Below are 22550 nucleotides of genomic sequence, written 5' to 3'. Positions count from 1 at the left end.
ATCTACTTCAATGTAGCCTAGTTTTCGCTTCTAGCCTAAAAAGCACCCCAGCAAGCCTGCTATTAACCCCTCTTGTACCACACCACTGAAGTCCATCTGGAAGGACCTGACACCATGGACATGTACTTTCCCAACTTCTATGTTCCCACTCTCGGGGATATGGGCACATCCTGAGACAAGGTACAATTGTCTTATGTTCAGTGACAATCAACTGATCCTAGAGAAACCGATAAAGTATGCAAGACATGTAATTACACAACATCACTGAAGGCAAGATACTTGCATGTAAAAACTCAAAGCAACAAATCAGGTCATCAGTAAAGTACAGTTGTGTAAGATCTTACCATAATGACATATGTCCTTTTTTTCATTGTTGCAGTATTCATTGCAAAAGGGACTCCCTGCCAAGGGTAGCATGACATCTGGCCCGTATACCAAAGACTTTAGGCTGCTTTAAGATACACTGTATGTCACACATATGCTCCTTGCGTACCATAGGGCATAAAGGTTACATCTGGGTGGACCATTCTCACAAACGACAGACGAAGTAGGATCAGTCAAAGGAGTAAAGAGGTAAATCAATACATCCAGAAGAGAAAAGGACCAGGGGGAGGAGGGAGGGCATGAATAATGCAACAGTGAAAAGGACATCTACCATTACGGTAAGATCTTACACAACTGTACTACGTCCTTCCATATCACTGCTGCAGTATTCATTACATAGGGAGAGTACCAAAGCGCAGGAGGAAGTTAGGGAGGAAGAAGGGCGAGAAGAGCCCTCCAAGAATCTATGAAGGATGGCCTTAGTAAAACCACCTCTAGCTCTAGAAATTCCATATAACAAGTGGTGCTTGGTAAATGTCTGCAGAGAAGTCCAGGTAGCTGCCTCAAGAAAAGAGTTGGTACCCAAATCCTTGAAAAAGGCACAAAAAGCCACAGCTCTAGTGGAATGATAAAGAACAGAAGGGAAGGCTCTTACAATGAAAGGAACAAGAAGAAGAAATGGCTTTAAAAATCCAAGAAGAAATAGTTTGCTTGGACACAGCCAATCCTAAAGACCTAGGATGAAAGAAAAGTACAGTTGTGTACACTTACCATAAATGTAGATGTTCGAGTGTATTCAATGTTGCAGTCATTACATTTGGGTTTATCTGCTTGCAAATTGCCCTCAGTCGGCCTGATTAACAAAGTCTTGGGTCCTGCGTCGGTTGCTGTCCCTTCTTCCATGACGTCAGGTCATCAGGGGTATAAAACATGCAGCCGACATCATTACATCAGTTTTTCTTGCCCCAGATGTCAGGTGCCTCCTTAATGGGAAGCAATTAAATATAAAAGTACAAAGATATACCTCCAACAAAAAAGCAAATACACCAAAAAGGCTTTTAAGCATAGTAAAGGAAAGTAGAAGTATAGCCAAAAGAAGTTAGGGGGCTGGAGGGAGAGTAACCAGGACTGCAACAGTGAATACACTCTAACATCTACATTTATGTTATGTGTACACAACTGTACTACGTTCTTCATGTTTCACTGTTTCAGTCATTACATTTGGGTAGATTCCCAAAGCTATGGTTGGGAGGAGGAATTTAGATAGTATTAGGGCCAGCTATAAGGCCCTGCAAGACTGCAGTGGCAAAGCCAGCTCTGGATTTAGAGAAAATTGGCAAATGATAATGCTTGGTGAAAGTAGGTACAGAACTCCAAGTAGCAACTTCTAGGATGTCCCTGGTAGGGACGCCTCTGAGAAAGACTGTAGAGGTAGATGCAGCCCTGGTGGAGTGAGGTCTGATCCCCTGGGGGATAGGTTTTCATGGTGCTTATAGCAGAAATGAATACAATGGCTTAGCCATTTAGAAATCGTTAGCTTTGAAATAGCCTTCCCCTCTGCCCCTGCAGCAAATGCCACCAGCAGTTGTTCAGATTTCCTTTGAGGTTTAGTCCTGTCCAAGTAGAATCTAAGTTGTCTGTGCACATCTAAGGAATGCAGTATCCGTTCCCCTTTATTCTGTGGACTGGGAAAGAAGGTAGGCAAATGAATGGACTGATTAAGAGCTACACTGGATAACACCTTGGGCATGAAGGATGGACTGGTTCTGAGGGACACCCTGCCCGCATGAAAGATGATGAAAGGCTCCATTGCCATAAGGTCCTGTAATTCAGATACCCTTCTAGCTGAAGTGATTGCTAAAAGGAAAGCTGTTTTCCAAGAAAAAAAATTAAGTCTGCAGTAGCAGCTGGCTCGAAAGGATGTAGAGTGAGTTTCTCCAAGACAAAGTTAAGGTCCCAGGCTGGAGTTGGAGCTCTCCTGGGTGGTCTCAAATTTTTGGCCCCTCTGAGGAACTACTTGAGCAGTGGATGAGAGAAGAGGGGAGGTTCTGTGTTATAATGAGCTGAAATGGCTGAGGCGTGGATTTTAATGGAGGAAAAAGACAGGCCCTTGTGAAGCATCTCAGTTAAGTATTGTAAAATCTGAGGTAAATTGGGCACTGCTTTGCTCATCCCTTGAGATTGGTTCCAGGCACAGAAGAGTTTCCATTTTTCAGCATAAGATTTTCTAGTACTAGGCCTCGTTGCCTCTAAAATGATATCCATCACAGGTTTGCTGAGGGATGGTAAAGGAGAGATTAAGTAATTAGCAAGGCTGCAAGGTTCAGTGTTAGAAGCTGTGGGTGCAGAATCTGGTTCTCCTGCTGAGACAGCAGGGAAGGAGTCTGAGGCAGGTGCCATGGAGATAACTGTGACACACTGCGCAGGAGGGGGTACCAGAGTTGGTGCGGCCAGTCTGGAACAAGCAAAATCATCCTTGGTTTGTCCTGTTTGATTTTTAGTAGCACTTTGGAGAACAGTGGCAGAGGGGGAAGGCATAGACTGATAGGTGTTTCCAGCTGAAGGACAGAGCATCCACTTTCCAGGCTTTTTTGTGGGGAGTCCTTGTGCAAAATGTGGACAATTGGTAGTTCTGGGGAGAGGCAAACAGGTCTATATCTGGGCTCCCCCATTTGCTTGTCAACATGTTAAAAATCCTTGGTTCCAGTTTCCACTCGTGTGGGTCCATGACGTTTCTGCTTGGTCAGTCGGCCAGTGTATTTAATTTTCCTGGCAGGAATTGAGTTTGTAGGTGCACTTGGCAGCTCAAGACTGTGTTCCACAATGCCATGGCTAGTCTGCAGAGGGGGTAAGAATGTGTACCCCCTGCTTGTTTATGTACCTCATAACAGTGGTATTGTCCGTCTTTACCATTCGTTGTCCTGGAAGAATGTGGTCCCTGAAGGCTGCAAGAGCAATGTGTACAGCTAACATTTCTTTTTGATTGATATGCAGGTGCATTTGACTTGGGTTCCATTTGCCCAGAGTGCACTTCCCTGCCAGGTGAGCCCCTCCATGCATAGTTTGATGCGTCTGTTGTTAGGATTTGGGTGGCAGGGGGTGGTGTGATAGGTAGTCCCTTGTTATGGTGGCAGGCCTCTGCCCACCAAAGGAACTCTAGGTGTAGGCAAGGTATGATAGGAATCATTGTTTCTAGGTCTTGAAAATGTTGACACTATAGGCTTTTTAGATACCACTGTAGTTTCCTCATATGCAGTCTTGCATATGGAATTAGAATTAAGGAGGCCATGAACCCCAAGGCTTGCACTATTTGTCTTGCAGATAGCAGGGTTTTTGTGGCCACTTGTTTGACGTAGGTTGTCAAATGAATTTGTTTCTCTGGCTTGAGGTAAGCCATCTGGGAAGTTGTATTCAAGCTTGTTCCCAGGAATATAATTTGTTGACAGGGTACCAGGTGTGACTTATTTTTGTTTATGGTGTACTCCAGACAAGTTAGAACCCTTTGTACAAAGGCCAGATGATCCAAAAGTATGTCCTGGCTTTCTGCCTGAATTAGACAATCATCCAGGTATGGATATATCTGAATACTTTTTTTGCCTGCGAAATACAATAACTGGAGCTAGGCACTTTGTGAATACCCTGGGTGCAGTAGATAAGCCAAAGGGCATGCAGAGAACTGATGGTGTGTGTAGCCTGCTTTGAAGTGTAGGTATCTTCTGCAAGATTCCCTGATTGGGATGTGCAGGTATGCTTCTTTTAAATCTAGTGTTGCCAACCAGGCATAGGAAGTAATTGGTGAAGAGTTAGCATCTTGAATTTTGTAATTTCCAAAAAGGTGTTTAGAGTAGACAGGTCCAGAATAGGACGCCATGAATTGTCTTTTCTGGGTACCAGGAAAGGTCTCGAGTAGAAACCTTCTCCCCTTTCCTCTTCTGGTACCAGTTGAAGAGCCACCATGCTTGAGAGAGAAAGTACTTGTTTTTGGGCCTCTGCCCACTGATTTGGGGGGTAGGTCCGGCCACCCGCTTTGTGATGGCAATGTGTGGTAGTGAAATCTGTATTCCTGGGCACTATATTTAAAACCCATTTGTCCTGGGTAATGAGTTCCCACATCTTTGCATGAAGAGCAATCTTTCCCCCCAAAAGGGCAGTCAGTTGATAAGTGCTTGGAAATTTTAAAAGGAAGTCATTGAGACAGTTTACCATAGGGGGAGTCTTATTATTCCCAGATTTGGAAGTGGAGGCCCCCCACTGCTTAGTTCTGTGTGTCCCCTGGGACTGAAACCTGGGGTTTTTGCTGTGTTTGGGTTTGGCTTGAGAAGACCTGGAAGGGACTGGAAAGGACCAATTCTTAGAGGGCCAGTGTCTACTAAATCAAGGAGGGTGAACTTGTAAAAAATCTTTAACAGTTTGCATACATTTAGCTTTATCTTCCATCTTTTTAAGAACTTCCTCAGCCTTGTTGCCAAACAGGTGGTCCTAATTTAAAGGAGCATCCAACAATTTAGCTTTAACATGATCAGGCAGACTGCTCCTTAAGCCAAGCATGCTTTCTGAGCACAGACCCAGTAACAGCAGCCCTGCAAGAGGCCTCTAATGAATCAAACCCACATTGCAAATTATGTTTTCCAACTTGTTCAGCAGAATGCATTAAATCCTGTAATTCTTTATTTTCCACACAGTCAGGAATCAACATCATTTTCTGTTTAAGCAGTCCAATAACACGTTGCTGACACTTCAACATATGAAACTGACAGTTTAAAGCCCTAATGGCCAAGGTTGCAAAAGTGTAAACCTTCTTACCCCATCTATCCAGCGCCCTGGAGTCTCTATCAGAAGGGGTAGGATTTTTAGCAGTAGAAGCCTTAATGCCATTGGGCCCCTGTGAAATGGCCTCTGGATCTGCAATGGGATTTTTAAAAAGGAACGTGTGGGACTCAGGGACCCTTACAGTATCTGTCAGGTTTTCTGGGAGCAGGAGGCAGGGAATCAGGGGCCAAACTAAATTTTGAAAAAGCATCATCAACAAAGTCTAGTACAGGAGGAATAGCTAAAGGCCTATGCTGAGGTAGGAGAAGGAAATCCTTAAGCCTCTTTCCTGAATCAGAAAAATCCTGGCTTTCCCAGTGGAAATGCTCCCTTAGAGTAAGGTTTCCCCAAAAGAAAAATCCTCAGGAGGGGAAGCAGGGGGAATGGAGTCCTCTGCATCAGAATCTTCATAAGTAGATAAGGGCAGATCCAGATCATCAGAGGAATCAGAAAAAACAGAATCCTGATCAGAAGATTCATAATTAACTTCAGTCCTAGGGCTCTTAGAAGGGGGGGGGGGGTTGGCTACCCCTGATTAGAGTTATTAGATCTTCAGCCATCCATTCTTATCATTTGTATTTTAGGCATAGAGGCCTGAGCATGTGGCCTGGGCATTGTTTTTTTAGGCATGGATTGAGATTCAGGCCTAAGTAAAGAAAGAGGCGTCGGTTTAATATGCAAGTCCATAGGCCTGAATACACCCTCAGAAGCCGGTGCCTGCACAGCGGCTCCAGACCTATTCAAGGTAGAGACATCCACAGGTTCCATAGTTGAAACATCTCGCGGCATACCGGACTTCAAATGGGTCTCAGTAGAGGCCTGCGAATCAGAAGTAGCGGGTATCAGGGGCTGCAAAAGTGCCCGAGTACCGGCGAACTGTCGACTGGCTTAGGAGAAGCGTCGTCGGCAGTTTTGGACCTCGGCGGCCTGTCTCTGTCTTTATCTTTGCGTTTTTTCAGAATCCCAGTAGTCGGACGGCTAACCAACATTTCTGGATAATTAAACAGAGAACCGAAGTATTTAGAGGCAAAAATATAGCGACGACGCATAGTGCGCTGATTAAATAAAGCACAAAACAGACAGCTAGGTACGTCATGGTCAGGGCCAAGGCAAGGAATACAGTATGAATAAAAATCTTTATGAGGTATTTGCTTTCCACAAGTAATGCAATTATTAACTTTTACTAACATTGGTAAGGAGCAAGAAAAAGATTCCCCAACGGAGTACTTAGCTTTCGTTGAAGACTTCGGTTCTGAAACTCGAAAACAAAAATTTCAGGAGTCTGTAGACCGGCACTTGCGAACAGATTGTGCTTCGGGCACCACACAGCAAGAAAGACTGGGGTAATGTCGTTGGCTGCATGTTTTATACCCCTGACGACCTGATGTCATGGAAGAAGGGACAGCAACTGACGCAGGACCCAAGACTTTGTTAATCAGGCCGACTGAGGGCTACCTGAAAGCAGATAACCCAAATGTAATGACTGCAACAGTGAAACACAAAGAACATCAAGCTGATCAGACTTATGGAGTGTCTTAATGTTACCCAAATAAAATCTGAGTTGCCTATACACATCCAAAGTGTGCAGCACCTTCTCAATGGCAGATTGCAGAGAAGGGAAAAAAGTGGGCAAATGAACAGAGTGATTAAGGAACAACTCATTCACCACCTTGGGCATAAAAGAAAGAATAGTAGGTAGAGACACCGTACCCTTATAAAACACCAAAAAAGGGGTGCAAGCCATAAGGGCTTGAAGCTCAGGCACCTGTCTGGCAGAAGTAAGGGCTAACAGAAGTACAGTATTCCAAGAGCAATGTTGCAAGGAAGCTGAAGTTGCAGCCTCAAAAGAAGCCTGGGTCAATTTTTCTAAAACAAAATTAAGATCCCAGGGAAGATGAACAGGCTTCCTGGGAGGCCTAACATGAAGAATGCCTTTAAGGACTTGTTTAGCTTCAAATCTAGAAGCTAAAGGAGATGATAAAGGCAGACAAGCAGAAACAGCTGATTAAGTGGGCCTTAACAGCAGTATAAGTTAACCCAGAATTAAGCAGTTCACATAGATAAAGGAACCAAAGGAACATCCACAGAAAGTGGATCCAGGTTATGAGAAAGACACCAAACAGAAAACATCTTTCATTTGGTTAAGTAGGATTTCCTAGTAGTGAGTTTCCTGCCCTCCTCCAGACCCTAAGCATGTCCTCAGAAAAAAAGGTGTTTATGTGGAATCAGAATCCTATCATCCACAGTATCAGCTGAAGAGTGGACAGGTGGGGCTGGATGACAGATCCCTTGTCTTGTGTCAGCAGGTCCACCCTGTGAGGTAACTTGTGATGACTGCCCTTGGCTAAATGCTGAACAGGGAACTAATGCTGTCTCAGCCAAAAGGGAGTCACCAACAACGTTTTGGAAGTATCCCGTTGTACTTTGAACAGGACTTATGGAATGAGAGGAAGAAGGGAAGGGAAAGCATAAACATTCCCTTCCACTAAAAGGCAGGGTGACCCACCTTCCAAATCAAAGGACCCAAGACTCTGGCACAAAACAGAGGAAAGTTGTATGTTCAGAGGGGAGGCAAAAAGATCCTATTGAGGAGTATCCCACTAGTGGACAATGTCCAAAAACACATCCCTGTGAAGCATCCATTCGTGGAACTGAGTTATGGACCTGGCTCAGAGAGTCTGACAGTGTTTTGACCTGAAGTAGTGTAAACTGCCTGAAGAGTCACTTGATAGTTGATATCTAGTTCCCACACTAGGAGTGCCAACTGGCAAAGAAGAAAAGACGTTGTCCCACCCCCCACACCTCACTGGGGTATTACCTATAAACACTTTGAGAGGTCCTGGGGAGAAAAGAGGATAAAAGGCCTGAAGAGCCAGCAGAAAAGCTCTCATCTCCTTGAAGATGATGTGGTACTTCTGTTGATGAGGCAAGCAGACTCCCCTGCACTTTGAGGGAGCCAAAAGCTGCTCCTCATCCCATGTCTGTGAACAACTCCGGAGATAGAAGAGGTGGATGAAAAAGGAGCCCTGGAATGAGTCAACTGCTGAATCCACCACTGAAGTTCCTGCTTGAGACATGGAAGAAGAAGAACTAAAAATTTGAAGGGATAAGAATGCTGAAGTCAAACTGACTTCAAAATGCACTTAAGTTTTCTCATGTGGAGTTTGGCAAAAGGGAGCATAGGAATGGTGGAAGCCATGAACTCCAGAGCTCTCAGAAATTCCTTTGCTGTTACTGAAGTCAGAGGAAGAAGGGACGGAAAAGAGGAAATGAGAGTTAGGGCCTTGGGAGAAGGCAGGGATGCCAGCATAGGACCAGTCCGAATCCTGCACCCCACAAAAACATGATCCTCAGAAAGAGTCAGAAAGGACTTCCTGAAATTTACAGTGAACCCCAGGCTCTGCAGAAGGGAGACTGCAAAATGAAGATTTTGCAAATAAGTCTCTGGAAAGTATGCCTGAAACAGGAGGTCGCCCAAGTATGGAAAGGCTTGGACCCCCCCTTAGCCTGCAAAAAGCAATCACAGGAGCGAGGCATTTGGTGAATACCCTTATGGCAGTAGAAAGGCCAAAGGACAAAGCAGAGAAATAAAAGTGCCAGAAAGCAACAGAGAAATGTAAAAACTTCCTGAAAAGGGGACAAATCAGCATATGAAAATAAGCACAGGATATGAAAATAAGCATCCTTGAGGACCACAGACACCAAATAAGCCTGAGAAAGCAGAAGAGGAAAAAGTCTGAAGGGGCAACATTTGAAAAGAGAGGACCTTCAGAAAAGTGCTTAGATGAAAAAAGTCCAAAATAGATCTCCAAGTGCCCTCATTCCTGGGCACCAAAAACATTCTGGAGTAAATCCCCCACCCCCTTATGGGAACAGGAACTTCTTGAATAGTTCCTTGAGTCAAGAGATCCCAAAGCACCCCTGTAAAGAAAGACAAGTGTTCCGAAGGGGGCTGAGGAATGCCCATAAAAGGGAGAAGAGATATCCAGACCATGAAATACCCTATGGAGATAATGGACAGAACTCAGGAATCCTGAGTAATCTTTAACCAAGCAGGAAGAGAAAGGGAAAGACAAAAAGAAAGAATAATGTGGCTGAGAAGAACAGGATAGTCAGACAGCAGCTGTTTTATCAGGAAAACGAGACTTCTGTGGTACAGAAGCTTGGGTAGCTTTAGCAGGAGGAAAATAAAAACTGGAAATAAATAAATAAATAATAGGAGGAGCCCGCTTCACACCCTTCTTACCCTTGGGGAGGGCAACATTGCCCAAGAACAAAGGCTGACTTATTGGGGGTAATCTCTCTGAAATTTCGGCACAGGAGAAACAAAAACATGTCTAAGTTCCTGCAAGGCCTTGCCCTTATCCTGAAGGGACTTAAATCTGCAGCAGCTTCACCAAACAAGTGTTTGTTGTCCAAAGGAGCATCTGTCAACTTGCCCTTAATATCATCAGGCAAAGGTTGAAGCCAAAACCAGGAATATCTCAACCTCAAAGAAACAAAGGCAGCAGTCCTAGGAGAAGCATCTGCTGCATCACAACTACACTTAATGGAATGGCGAGCCACCTGGGACAAAATCCGAAACAGAGAAAGAGCAGAAGTCTTCCCTTCAGAGTCTGGAAGATCAGAAATTACCTGACAAGCCTGGGAAAGAAGAGCCAAAATGTACCTGGACATAGGGGTCTGATAATTGACAGCCTTAAAAGCTAAGAGAGCAGAGGTATAAACCTTCTTACCTAGCCTTTCCATAGTTCTGCTGTCTTTATCAAAAGGAACCTAGTAGAAGACAGCAACTGATATGGTTTGACAGAAGCCAAAGACACCACAGAAGGGTGAGCAGAAAAGCAACTATATAGAAACTTACAGTCCTCAGGCAACCTATAAAACTTATCAGGTTTCTTGTGGGCAGGGGGCTGGGAATCAGGAAGCCTTAGATGCAGTAGAAAAGGCATCCAACAAAGAAGGCAAAACAGGAGGAACAGCAGAAGGTCTAGGACAGGCCATTTGCAAAAGCTTGTAATATCTCTTCTGTACCTCAGAAACCTGGGCACAATCCCAATTTAAAAATTCCATCATTATGGAGACTGTGTCCCCAAAAGAAATTGCCTCGAAAGGAGTGCCAGGACTAGTAGATTTCTCTTCCTCAGACCCACAGTCTAAAGAAGGAAACTCAGAAAGATAAGCAAGGAATTTCCTCATCTGAATCCACCTCCTCCTCAGAAGAATCTTGTTCTATCAGTGTTTTAATGGGAGTGGAGGATTAAGGGGGGCTGGAACAGAGACCCCATGAGGAGGTTTCAAAGCAATCAAAGCATTAAACAACCCCTGAGTGAAATTCTGCCATTCACTCTGCGGGGTCCTTATGAGCTGGAGAAATACGCTTAGTTTTTTGCTTTTTCTTCAAAGAGACATCTGCCTTATAAAAAGTACAGTTTTGTACCTACCATAAATGTACATGTTCGAGTGTTCACACTGCTGCAGTCATCACACTTGGGTTATCCTGCCGTCAGGCAGTCCCGCAGTCGGCCAGAGTTCCAAAGTCTTGGTCCGGCGTCGGTTGCTGTCGCTTGTTCCCTGACGTCAGTGTGCCAGGGGTATATAAGAGGCATCCAACGGCATTTTCTTCAGTTTTTCTTGCCCCAGATTTCAGGTGCCCCCAAGTAGGAAGGGCAATACATATTGCTAATTACACATGTAAAGGAAATAAAAGGAATACCTTCAGTTACAAGCAAATACACCGCAAAGGTTGTACCAGACAGAAAGGTATAGAAAAGCTCGGATAGGTCAGACGGGATGGAGGGAGGGTAACCTGGACTGCAGCAGTGTTAACACTCAAAACATCTACATTTATGGTAAGTACAAAACTGTACTATGTTTATCGTATTACACTGCTGCAGTCATCACACTTGGGTTGAATCCCAAAGCTAAGGATGGGCGGTGGAACTAAACAGGGTTTGGAGAAGCTAGTAGGCCCTGCAGAACTGCAGTGGCAAAGCCAGCTCTGGTTTTAGAGTATAGAGGTAAGTGATAGTGCTTGGTGAAGGTGTGCACTGAACTCCAAGTTGCAGCCTCCAAAATATCCATGGTTGGTACCCCCCTGAGAATGGCTGTTGATGTAGCTGTAGCCCTGGTGGAATGGGACCTAATGCTAGCAGGTACCGTTTTCCCATGATGTGTGTAGCAGAAACGGATACAATGTCCTATCCATTTTGAAATTATCTGTTATGAGATAGCTTTTCCTTGTGATCCTGCAGCATAGGATACAAAGAGCTGGTCCGATTTTCTGAAAGCCTTAGTTTTATCCAAGTAGTAACGCAATTGCCTGTGAATGTCCAAAGAGTGCAGGAGCCTTTCTCCTTTGTTCTGGGGGTTTGGGAAAAAGGTGGGCAAATGAATGGTTTGGTTTAGGGCCACACTGGATACCACCTTTGGCATAAAGGAAGGGTTAGTTCGTAGAGCGACTCTGTCTTGATGAAAAATGATGAAAGGCTCCACTGCCATTAGGGCCTGTAGCTCTGAGACTCATCGTGCTGAAGTTATTGCTAGCAGCAGGGCAGTTTTCCATGATAGAAACTGTAAATCAGCTGTAAAAGCTGGTTCAAAGGGCGGCAGTGTAAGCTTTTCCAGAACAAAGTTGAGATCCCAAGTTGGTGTTGGTGCTCTCCTGGGCGGTCTTATGTTCTTAGCCTCTCTGAGGTACTGTCTTAGCAGTGGATGTGAAAATATAGGAGGATCCGTGTTGTAGTGAGCAGAAATCGCTGAGGCATGGATCTTAATAGATGAAAAAGAAAGTCTTTGTGCAACATCTCAGTTAAATATTGTAGAATCTGAGGAATGTTTGGAACAAGGGGATTTTGGCCTTTAGCCTGGTTCCAGGCGCAAAATCTTTTCCATTTGTCTGAATAGGTTTTCCTGGTGCTGGACCTCCCGGCCTCCACAATGACATCCATAACAGCTTTAGAGAGAAGTGTTGGCTGGTTGCTTAGGTAATTTGCCATGCAGCTAGATTTAAAGTCTTGAGCTGGCTGTGTAGAATCTGATTGTTTTGCTGAGTGAGCAGGTGAGGAATTTGAGGCATAATCCATGGTGGGCCGTGAGCCATGTTCCTTAGTATTGGATACCAGTGTTGACGTGGCCAGTCTGGAGCAATGAGTATCATTTGTGGCCTCTAATCTGGCTTTCAGCAGCACCTTTGCTAGAAGAGGCAGTGGAGGAAGGGCATACACTGTTAATGTTTTCCAACTGAATGACAGGGCGTCCACTTTTCAAGCTAGTGGGTGAAATGTCCTTGTGCAAAATTTCCGAAATTGGTAGTTTTGGGGGTTGGCAAACAGATCTATGTCTGGGCATCACCATTTTTGAGTTATCATTGCAAATACTTGTGGATCTAGTTTCCACTACGGAGGATCCATGATGTTTCTGCTTAGATCGTCTGCCAATGTGTTTTTCTTTCCTGGCAGGAATTGTGCTTGTAGTTGAACTTGGTAGGTCAGTGCTGTGTTCCACACGGTCATTGCTTGCCTGCATAAGGGGTAGGAGTGTGTGCCCCCTTGCTTGTTTATGTACCACATTACTGTGTTGTTGTCCGTCTTTATTAGGAGTTGTCCCGGATGTAGGAGGTCCTTGAAAGCTGTTGGGGCATTTTGTACAGCTAGCATCTCTTTTTGCCCTGAATGCACTGTCCTGCCATGTGTGCTCCCCAGGCATAATCCGATGCATCTGTTGTCATAGTTTGCCTGGCTGTGGGTAAGGTAAAAGGCTGACCCTTGTTGAGGTGACATGCCTGAGCCCACCATAGAAACTCCTGTTGAAGGCAGGGAATGAGTGGTATTATTGTTTCCAAGCTGTGGCTGTGCTGAGTCCATAAGCTTTTCAGGTACCATTGTAATTTCCTCATATGTAGTTTTGCAAATGGTATTAGTAGAATGCAAGATGCCATGAATCCCAAGGCCTGCATAATTTTTCTTGCAGGGAGTTGGGTCTTTGTTGCCATCATTTTGAAGTATTGAGTCAGCTGTTCTTGCCTGTCAGGCATGAGATAAGCCATCTGGGTCGTTGTATTTAAGCTGGCACCCAGGAATATTATGTTTTGTGAGGGCACTAGTTTTGATTTCTTTTCGTTTACTGTGTACCCTAGGCAACTTAATAGTTGTTTGACAAATGCCAGATGCTTTAAAAGAATGTCCTTGCTTTCTGCTTGAATAAGGCAGTCGTCCAGGCATAGATATATTTGAATTCCTCTTTGTCTGCAGTACGCAATTACTGGTGCCAGGCATTTTGTGAAGACCCTGGGCGCAGTAGATAAGCCAAAGGGCAGTGCAGAGAATTGATAATGAGTTGAACCTGCAATAAATCGGAGGTATCCTCTGCAATTTTGTCTGATAGGGACATGCAGGTATGCCTCCTTGAGATCCAGCGTTACTAGCCAAGCCTTCTTGCCCAGCATGGGAAGAAGCTGCTGTAGTGTTAGCATCTTGAATTTGGGTACTTGTAAATAAGTGTTTAGAATTGAAAGGTCCAGAATGGGTATCCAGGGTTTGTCCTTTCTGGGGACTAGAAAGAGTCTTGAGTAAAATCCTTGGCCTTGCTCCTGTGTAGGTACCTGTTGAATGGCTCTCATGTCCATGAGAGCTATAATTTGTTTTTGAGCCTCTGCCCATTGACTTGGTGGCAGGTTTGGCATTCCTTTTATCCTTGGCAAAGTGCGAAAGTGGAATCTGCATCCTTGTGAAACAATATTTAGGACCCATTTGTCTTTTGTGATGATGTGCCAGTTGTCTGCAAAAAGTGCTAATTTTCCTCCCAATGGAGCTGCCAAGAGAGATTTGCTTGGCAGTCTGAGGGTTAAGTCATTGTGTTTGTCTTCTGATAGCTTGGGGCCTGTCTTCTCCTCCTTTCTGGGTTGCGGTACCCCACTGTCGAGGCTTGTAAGGGCCTTGTGACTGACCTCTGCCCCTTGGGCGTCTGTATTTGCCCCTCTGTGGTCTGTCAGAAGCTGGAAAGGACCAGTTTTTTGTTGGCCAATCTCTGCTGAAACGAGGGGGTTGAACCTGTAAAAAATCCTTGACCGTCTGCATAGATTTTGCCTTATCCTCCATTTTCTTTAAAACCTCTTCTGCTTTTACACCAAATAAAACATCCTGCTGTAAAGGTGCATCCAATAACTTTGCTTTAACATGATCAGGTAGGGTTTGTTCTTTTAACCAAGCATGCCTGCGTATAGCAGACCCAGTCACTGCTGCTCTACAGGAAGCCTCCAATGAATCAAATCCACATTGTAAAGTATGTTTTCCCACTTGTACAGCTGCATTCAACAAATCTTGCATTTCCTTGAAATCAGGCTGCTCTGAATGTGTGATCATTTTTTGTTTTAATTGAGACATCAGATATTGCTGATATTTCAGCATGTGAAACTGGCAATTTAAGGCCCTCATAGCTAGAGTAGCTGAGGTATATACTTTCTTTCCCCATCTGTCTAGTGCTCTGGAATCCCTTTCAGTGGGTACAAGATTTTTAGCAAGAGAGGCCTTAACCCCTTTGGGGCCCTGGGAAATGGTTTCTGGGTCAGCAAGAAGGCTTTTATATAGGAATTTGTGTGAGTCAGGGACTCTGTAGTATCTGCCTGGTTTGGCTGGTGCAGGAGGTAGAGAGTCTGGGTTAAGGCTAGATTCTAAGTAAACAACATCCACAATGTCTAACATGGGAGGGATAGCAAGTGGTCTGTGCTGGGATAGTAAAAGGAACTCTCAGAGCCTTTTCTTAGAATCAGAGTAATCCTGGCCTTCCCAGTGGAAATGTTCCCTCATGGTATGTAAAGTTTCCCCAAAAGAGTAGTCTTCTAGGGGAGATGCTGAGGGAATGGACTCTTCAGCATCAGAGTTTTCATAAGGGGGAAAAGAGTATTCCTATTCCTCAGAAGAATCTGAAGAAATTGAGACCTGGTCAGAGGAAACGTAATCCTCCTCCTGTCTTGGCCTTTTATCAGGAGGGGGATGGGAACCCCTGATTAGGGTAATTAAATCTTCAGCCATCTTAAGCATCTGTTTCTTAGGCATGGGGCCTTGTACTGGAGACTGCTGTCCAGTCTTTTTTGCTTTTAAAGGAGTTTTCAGCTTTGCATAGGATTTGATGGTGAGTGTAGTTGGTCTGAAGACACCTTCTGCAACTGAAGGCGTTTCAACTGCACCGGAATCTCCTTCTGCCCTGGAGTCGGAAGGGACTAAAGATGAAGGCTGTGGCAGCCTAGTAATCGCCACTTGGGAATTGGAAGTTGTCTGAGGTTCTAAATCAGCGGTCGTCAGGGGCTGCGTAGGCGCCTCACTGAAAACCGGAGAACCAAGTCTGGTTTGGGTCTCGGCTGCCTGTCCTTATCCTTGCGTTTTTTATGCATCCTTGTCGTTGGTTGCTCCAACGGCATGGTATAATTAAATTTCCTACCAAAGTACTGTCGGGCGAAATTAAACCAACGTTTAATAGTTAGTTTATTAAACCTAGCACAAAACCGACAACCTGTGACATCGTGGTCTGGGCCTAGGCAAGGAATGCAATAAGAATGTAAGTCCTTATGAGGTATTTGCTTCCCACAAGAAATGCAATTGTTAACTTTTTCTGACATCGGACTGAGGCAAGAATAGGTTCCCCAACGGGGTACTTAGCTTTATTGAAGACTTCGGTCTGAAATTCTATTTGAAAATCTCAGGAGTCGGCCAACCGGCACTTGCGAACTGCTTCTGTTTTGGGCACCGCGCGGCAAGAAAGACTGGAAAAAATGGCGTTGGATGCCTCTTATATACCCCTGCCGCACTGACGTCAGGGAAGAAACGACAGCAACCGACGCCGGACCAAGACTTTGGAACTCTAGCCAACTGCGGGACCGCCTGATGGCAGGATAACCCAAGTGTGATGACTGCAGCAGTGTAACATGATGAACATCTTAGAAGGCTCTGACCCTGGACAGTATTCAGTAATAGTAGTCAGAACTTCCTCAGATTTTGGTCAGGGAGGAACACCCCTCGGCCCCTTCGAAATAATCAGCCACGGTTCCCCCTTAATGTCTGAAGCGGACGGTTGCAAGACTTCCAAGGACATGAATAAGGATGGATCCACGCCGGCCTCAGAGATAGTCATGGCAGAATAATCCAAAAGAGGAGCTGGGCGATCCTCCGAGCTTTCACTTGCCTCAGGAGAGATACCCAGCGGATGCTGCAGAGAAGAAGAATCAGACCTGGACTTCTTGGTTTTCTGCACAGACAGCTATCGCTCAGAGTGGGAAATTCCTTTTATCATGTTTTTAGCTAAAAGCTTAAGACATTGATTCTCCAAATACAAGGCCAAGGAAGAAAGCCAACTACACAGTGCTTAGGAACAAAGGCCTGACAAATTTATAAGATATATGGTTGTGGGAAGCACAGAGACAAAATAAGCAGTGATCATGTTGGTCTTTATAGGGACTCTGTCTCCCACAATGACATTTACCCTTCCTGGATGAGATGAAAACCTACAAGCAACAATACAAAAGGAAAAAGATAAGATCAAAAAACCCCAATGGGAAACTTCTCTGAAACAGCTTGGCAAACTAGCAACGTAACGGACATTCAGACTGAGAATTAAGAGACGGCGTTCAGACTGTCTGCAAAGAGGTTCTCAAGATGGTACATCCGGACGTCACCTTTATGCCCTACACTATGCAGGGAGCATACACGTAATGTATGATGTACTTCAAAGCAACCTAATGGCTTTGGTATACCAGCCCAACATTGGGCCGCCTTTGGCAGGGGATCCCATTGTAATGAATACTGCTACAGTGAAATGGATGAACATCACATACTACACCCACCATGCATAGTATGTACCTGACACAGACCAACGTATGGTAAGGTACTAAAAAACTATCTTCCTAAACAATAGCCTTCCAGACACCCAAACCACAGCAATTATCCACAGCAACACCATACACATACAACCAAACTTCACGAAGCATCAGCTACAAATCCCATAAGATGAGCCAACGCACTACCCAATACTCTAGTCATACGAGAGCACACTGTGAAACATACGGATGCCCCACTCATCAGGATGAACAAGGAGAAAAATCAATGTCAGTTGCCTTTCAAGGGCCAGGATCACCAAGTCACTCACACACTTGGGCACTGTAATCAAATTCATAGAATTAGGCATTAACCCCGATGTTATGCACTGGACAGACAGCTGGCTCTAAGGATAGGGGAGACCACCTCCGCAGCAAGGCCAGTCACTAGTGGATTCCCTCAGGACTCTGTGCTGGGCCTACTCCTTTTATGGCATTTACCACTCGGAAGTTAAAGCCAACGTCAAAGGCCTCTGGCTGATAAAGTCTTCAGATGACTGCAAACTATGTGCAGTCACAGAATTAACCCCCCCCCCCTAAAAGGAAGGGATGACACAAACAAGTGACAGGTGGAACAAAGTCACGGTTTAAAACTCACTGACAAAAAAGTGTATAATAGAACACTTTGGGAAGTCGGCCACCCTAGGAAGTTACCTCATTAGTAACCAACTCCTAAGACTGGACCCAGTAGTCAGGGATTTGGGACCATATGTGGATAGTTACCTGGCTTTCGGCCAACATGTGTTTAAAGTAGTAAGAAAATCATTCTGTGCAACTCTGCTTATAAGTACATGCCATCCTAGGTCCAAGGAGGTCATTGTTCTTCTGTTTTTGGCTCTCATCAGACTCATCATGAGTACAATGCCCTTTTTTGGTATGTACTTGACCAGGCACAGGAAGCAACTAGAATGTCCACAGATTTTCTTCACAAAAAGAATACAGGGTGTAAACATGTCCTATGCAGATTGCTTCAAAGCCCTATCTCTATACTTAATTTCCTAAAGACTGATGACAGGCAATCTGTGCCTGGCATACAAGGCATCCTTTTGCATACCCACAAACAAATACTATTAGAATTACACAACCTAGGGACTTGAACTTTGCTTGTAACATAAACAAGACATGCTACTGGGACATGTGTGCGTGACAGAGAATTGCTCTCTTATGGCACAGGCTTCCCATCCTTCTGAAGCAGAGTTTTTCCCTACTCCTTTTCAAGCATAACATGGACCAGTGGATAGGAAATCAAAAATTCACCCAAGGGCTAGCACTTTATCTGACAGATAAAGTCTAATTCATACCATGCTTACAAATACCCTTTAAAATAACCTATAGGGATACATTTGGGATGCATGGACATTCTTATAAAAGCCCAAGTGATCATTAGCCTAATAAGGACTGCAGACAGGTGTAAAACACCCATATGTGCCAGTGGGACAGCATGGCTATCAAAATGCAAAATAAATATCTCCTCTTTCTACTGTCTGTTGACCTGTATCAAGCTTTGAGGTCTGCATCTAGATATTTTTTCTGTTCAGTAAGCTTTCTTAGACCAGCTGGCCTCAGTCACCACAGTATAAATGCACTAAGCAGTGTAGTTCAGACCATCACTGATGGAAAGCTCCAAGGCCTCTTTCTCCACAGTAGCATAGCTCTTCAGTACAACATGTGGTGCTACCCTTACTGCTTTAGTGCATTCTGGGACTTCATTAACCTTGGTCAAATGAATGAGAAAGGAAATATCACCCTTACATTCGCGGAGATACAACTTGATTTTTCATAAGACTCTATCTTTGTACTCGGGGGGGGGGGGGGGGGGGCGACAACAAAACTGATACTATATTACTTTTTTAACCAATGTATACAATTTTAAACTCTAACAATGAAAACAAAATGTACCATAGATAATTTGTGATACACTCAAGTGCAAAGATGTTTTTCCCTATATACAGTCCAGTACCTTTGTGACAGAAGAGAACTGTCTATAGTCTGTAAGAGAATATTATCTGTATATTACTGTAAACAGAAAATGTAATGTACAGCAAACCAGATGTACTTTGCCACACATATAAAAAAAAAAATCTAAGAATTAAGCATGCAATATTAATTTTGTGCATACCTAGTAGGAATGATCCAGTGGACAGAGAGATCCTGTCTGACAGGAGATGTTCCAGGAACAGTGGAAAGAAATTACTATTAAAGTGGCAGTGGAAAACCTAATGAGAGAGCAATATGGTTACCACAAGTTTAACAGGCACAATGTACACATTATTGTTAAAGAAATTACACAACAGTTAAAAAATCTGTCCTGCCCACTACTTTAACATAATGCAAATGGCATTTAACACAGGAAAAATACAACATTAATAACGTTATGTTCCAAAGTATGGCAAGTTTTAAGAACGCCGAACCTGACAGCAGCCCATGAAAAAATATATTTTAGAATTTAGTAGAGCTGTTTACTTGAGAATGTGACAGCTCTTGCAGCAGATACAACTAAGACGGGAACCAGAAAACAAAAAGGCAACATAGTGAGCAGTACAGTTTTGAAAGGGTAATTAAAATTACAAAAGAACTCAAAGATTCAGAAGCATGGGGCAATACATATGCGGGTTGCCTTTTTACTTCTATGGTAACTGCCAGGCTTTTTTTGCTAGCAGTATCACAGCTCGGACTGGTGCGAAGATAAATGTCAAGCTTGACTTGTTGCAATGCGCTTCTTACTGGCATACCACTCTCTACATAAGTGAAAAGACTGTCCCACTCTAAACTAAAAAATTAGTATATCCAACAAAATTAACACTGCAATCTTAACTATATACACATTACAAAGCTGGACAAAAAGTACAACATTACTGCTTACCACTCAACCACACCCATGTCTGCTTACAAACCACTATTGCAGCTTATTCTTCTGACATGCTTAAGTATATATATATATATATATATATATATATATATATATATATATATATATATATATATATTTTTTTTTTTAAAGTAGGAGTTAAGGTGGTGTTAGCTTCCTTTTGCATACTATACAAAAATGTCCATTCAGTGGATGCAACTGTACTGCATATGTAAGGAATGGGTGCAACCCTTTAATCCCCAACCACTCTGATTATACATCACACACACACACACACACACACACACACACACACCTGAAAATATCAAAACCCCATATCAGCGAATCCCGTTTCATCAGGATGACAATATTGAATCCTCATTTATGTGAAACTTTAAACCAGTGAAAAAATTCACCAGGACACTAACCATGTGGCCACCCTGGAAGTATTTGCCCTTTTCCCCACTATAGTGCGATCGCTGACTTAGTATACACACACACACACATATATATATATATATATATATATATATATATATATATATATATATATATATGTAGTTGGTGGTGTGGGGGGCAAAGCCCCCCACTTTGGTGGGCTTTAATCGCTTTGTTGTGTGTATTTTGTCCTGGTGACCAAGTGGTTAGTTTCCCAGTGAACGATTTCAATGGTTTAAGGTTTCATGTAAATGAAGATTCAATATTCTCGTCTCAATGAAAAAAAGGGATTTGCTTATATGGGACTTTGATATTCTGAAGCACACACACACACACACACACACACACACACACACACACACACACACACACATGGTTATGCAATGCATTTATATGACTGATATTTTTACAGCAAGTTACATTTAACAACAAAACAGGTGCTTGTCTACAAAGTACTTTCTGAAAAAAGTTACCTGCAGTTCTTTTATAGTTATGGTGTGACAGGGTCTATATTATATTCTCGAAAGCTGACATGTCGAATCTGACATTGTCGGCACAAGAATATCGAACGCTTAGAATCTTGAGTGTGTAAACGGAAATCTCCGTAAGGGGAGATTTCCATTTACTGCAATGTAGTGCGGTCTCGGAGTTGGTATATTAAAATAGCGGGTGGTATGGGGGGTGCAGGGGAGCTTGCCCCCCTGCTTAAACCTGTTAGGGTACTTTTTTCTTTTTTCTTTTTTTTTTTTATTTGGTCGTTTTATAAGGTCGACGTTTGAAGACATCAGCCATATGGTGTCAACCATATGTTGTTCGACATTTTCAACAGTCGATTTTAATATAGACCCATGTGACAGTTCTTCTTTCAGCTTTTCCCGGTTAGGGGTCGCCACAGCGGAACTCCGGTCCGCTAATGACTGGCAGCAGATTTTTACGGTGCCGAGGTGCCAGCTTGATGCCCAGCCTTCAAAGAAGGCATGCCCTACGCATGTCTTTCGAACGCCACTCGACCGTGGGGAGGACATGCAGACTACACACAGAAGGCGCTCCAGCCGAGAATCGAACAGGAGAACCTCTTGCTGTGAAGCGACAACGCTACCGCTGCACCACCGCGGTTATAGACCCGTGTGACAGTACAGTCCTGTAAGCTGATCATTACACAATACACCATAACTATGTGTGGTAGTGTGATACTAAGAATAAAGGATACATTTTTTGCACTTGCCCACAACGTTAAATTTTTAAAACAACTTTATTCAGCACGCCACAGCATGCACAACAACCAAAAAAGAAAATGAACATCAACATACGTGCTAAAAAGAACCACATAACAAGAACAGTAAGTACAACTACACATTCTGAATCTGTAAATATGAAATCAGTTCAACTCTGTAGGTATATTCAAAGATTGTTGTGTTAATTGTACAAAAAAAATTGAAGAGAGCTCAACGTGTAGGTAGGACACTAGTATCAGAAGCTGTTAGTTTCTTTACAAAGCAATAAAGATCCTTTGTAAATGAAAGGCTAGGGATCATTGCATGCACATTACAGCTTGCATCACAAAGATGCAACTTGCTGAGGAGAGTGCTAGCAGCAGGGCTAGCCTCCATTTAAGAATTTTGACAGAGTCTGAAGCCACTGGTCCAAAGGGTGGCAGTTTATCGAGCACATAATTTAGATCAAGGTTGTATGCCGATTCATTCCCATCTGGGTGGTCTGAGGTGTAACACTCTCTAGAATTGTTTCTTGTGGGAGTTGAGCATAAATTGGAGAAGGCAGAGAGATAGCAGAAGCATGGACCTTTATGAAAGAATAGGACAGTCCTTGTTGTAGTGCAGGGAGAGGTATTCTAGGATGTGCTGCAGAAGTGCCTGCTTGGGTAAAATACCACTGGCATTGCACCATACAGAAAACATTTCCACTTGGCTACGCACAAGTTCGTGGTTGCTTTGTTTTCTAGCTTCTTTCAGGATGCAGAAGACATCCTGAGAAAATAACTATCTCAAAGGAGTTGGAAACCAATCATCCAAAGCTGTCAATTTGGGAGCTTTTGGGTTCCTATGGATGGCAGACCCCTTTGTTCTGGATTAATAAGTCCATGAGGGGTGGAAGATGCATGGTTTTCTCTTTCCTGAATGCCAGGTGGAGGAGGGAAAACCAGTGCTGCCTAGGCTAGTAGGGAGCTATTAGAACTATTTTTGGCTTGCCTGACTCCACCTTCTGTAATACCAGGGGAGATGAGGGGTATTGATGGAAAGGCACAAA

General features: G+C 43.7%; 1 protein-coding gene across 1 annotated transcript in view; it reads right to left on the bottom strand.

Moving 5' to 3' along the window:
• MFSD13A (major facilitator superfamily domain containing 13A) overlaps positions 1 to 22550 on the bottom strand; it is a 682644-nt gene that overhangs the window by 341047 nt on the left and 319047 nt on the right. The window contains exon 6 of the mRNA XM_044056543.1: positions 19119 to 19215. Coding sequence (XP_043912478.1) covers positions 19119 to 19215 — 97 coding nt within the window. The remainder of the gene's footprint in view (positions 1 to 19118; positions 19216 to 22550) is intronic.

The sequence above is a fragment of the Protopterus annectens genome, chromosome 14.part0 (genome assembly GCF_019279795.1).
Source record: "Protopterus annectens isolate FY-2018-M chromosome 14.part0, PAN1.0, whole genome shotgun sequence".
NCBI lineage: Eukaryota > Metazoa > Chordata > Ceratodontiformes > Protopteridae > Protopterus > Protopterus annectens.
Note: the sequence above shows the minus strand (reverse complement) of the source record. Positions and strands in the feature narration are given on the sequence as shown.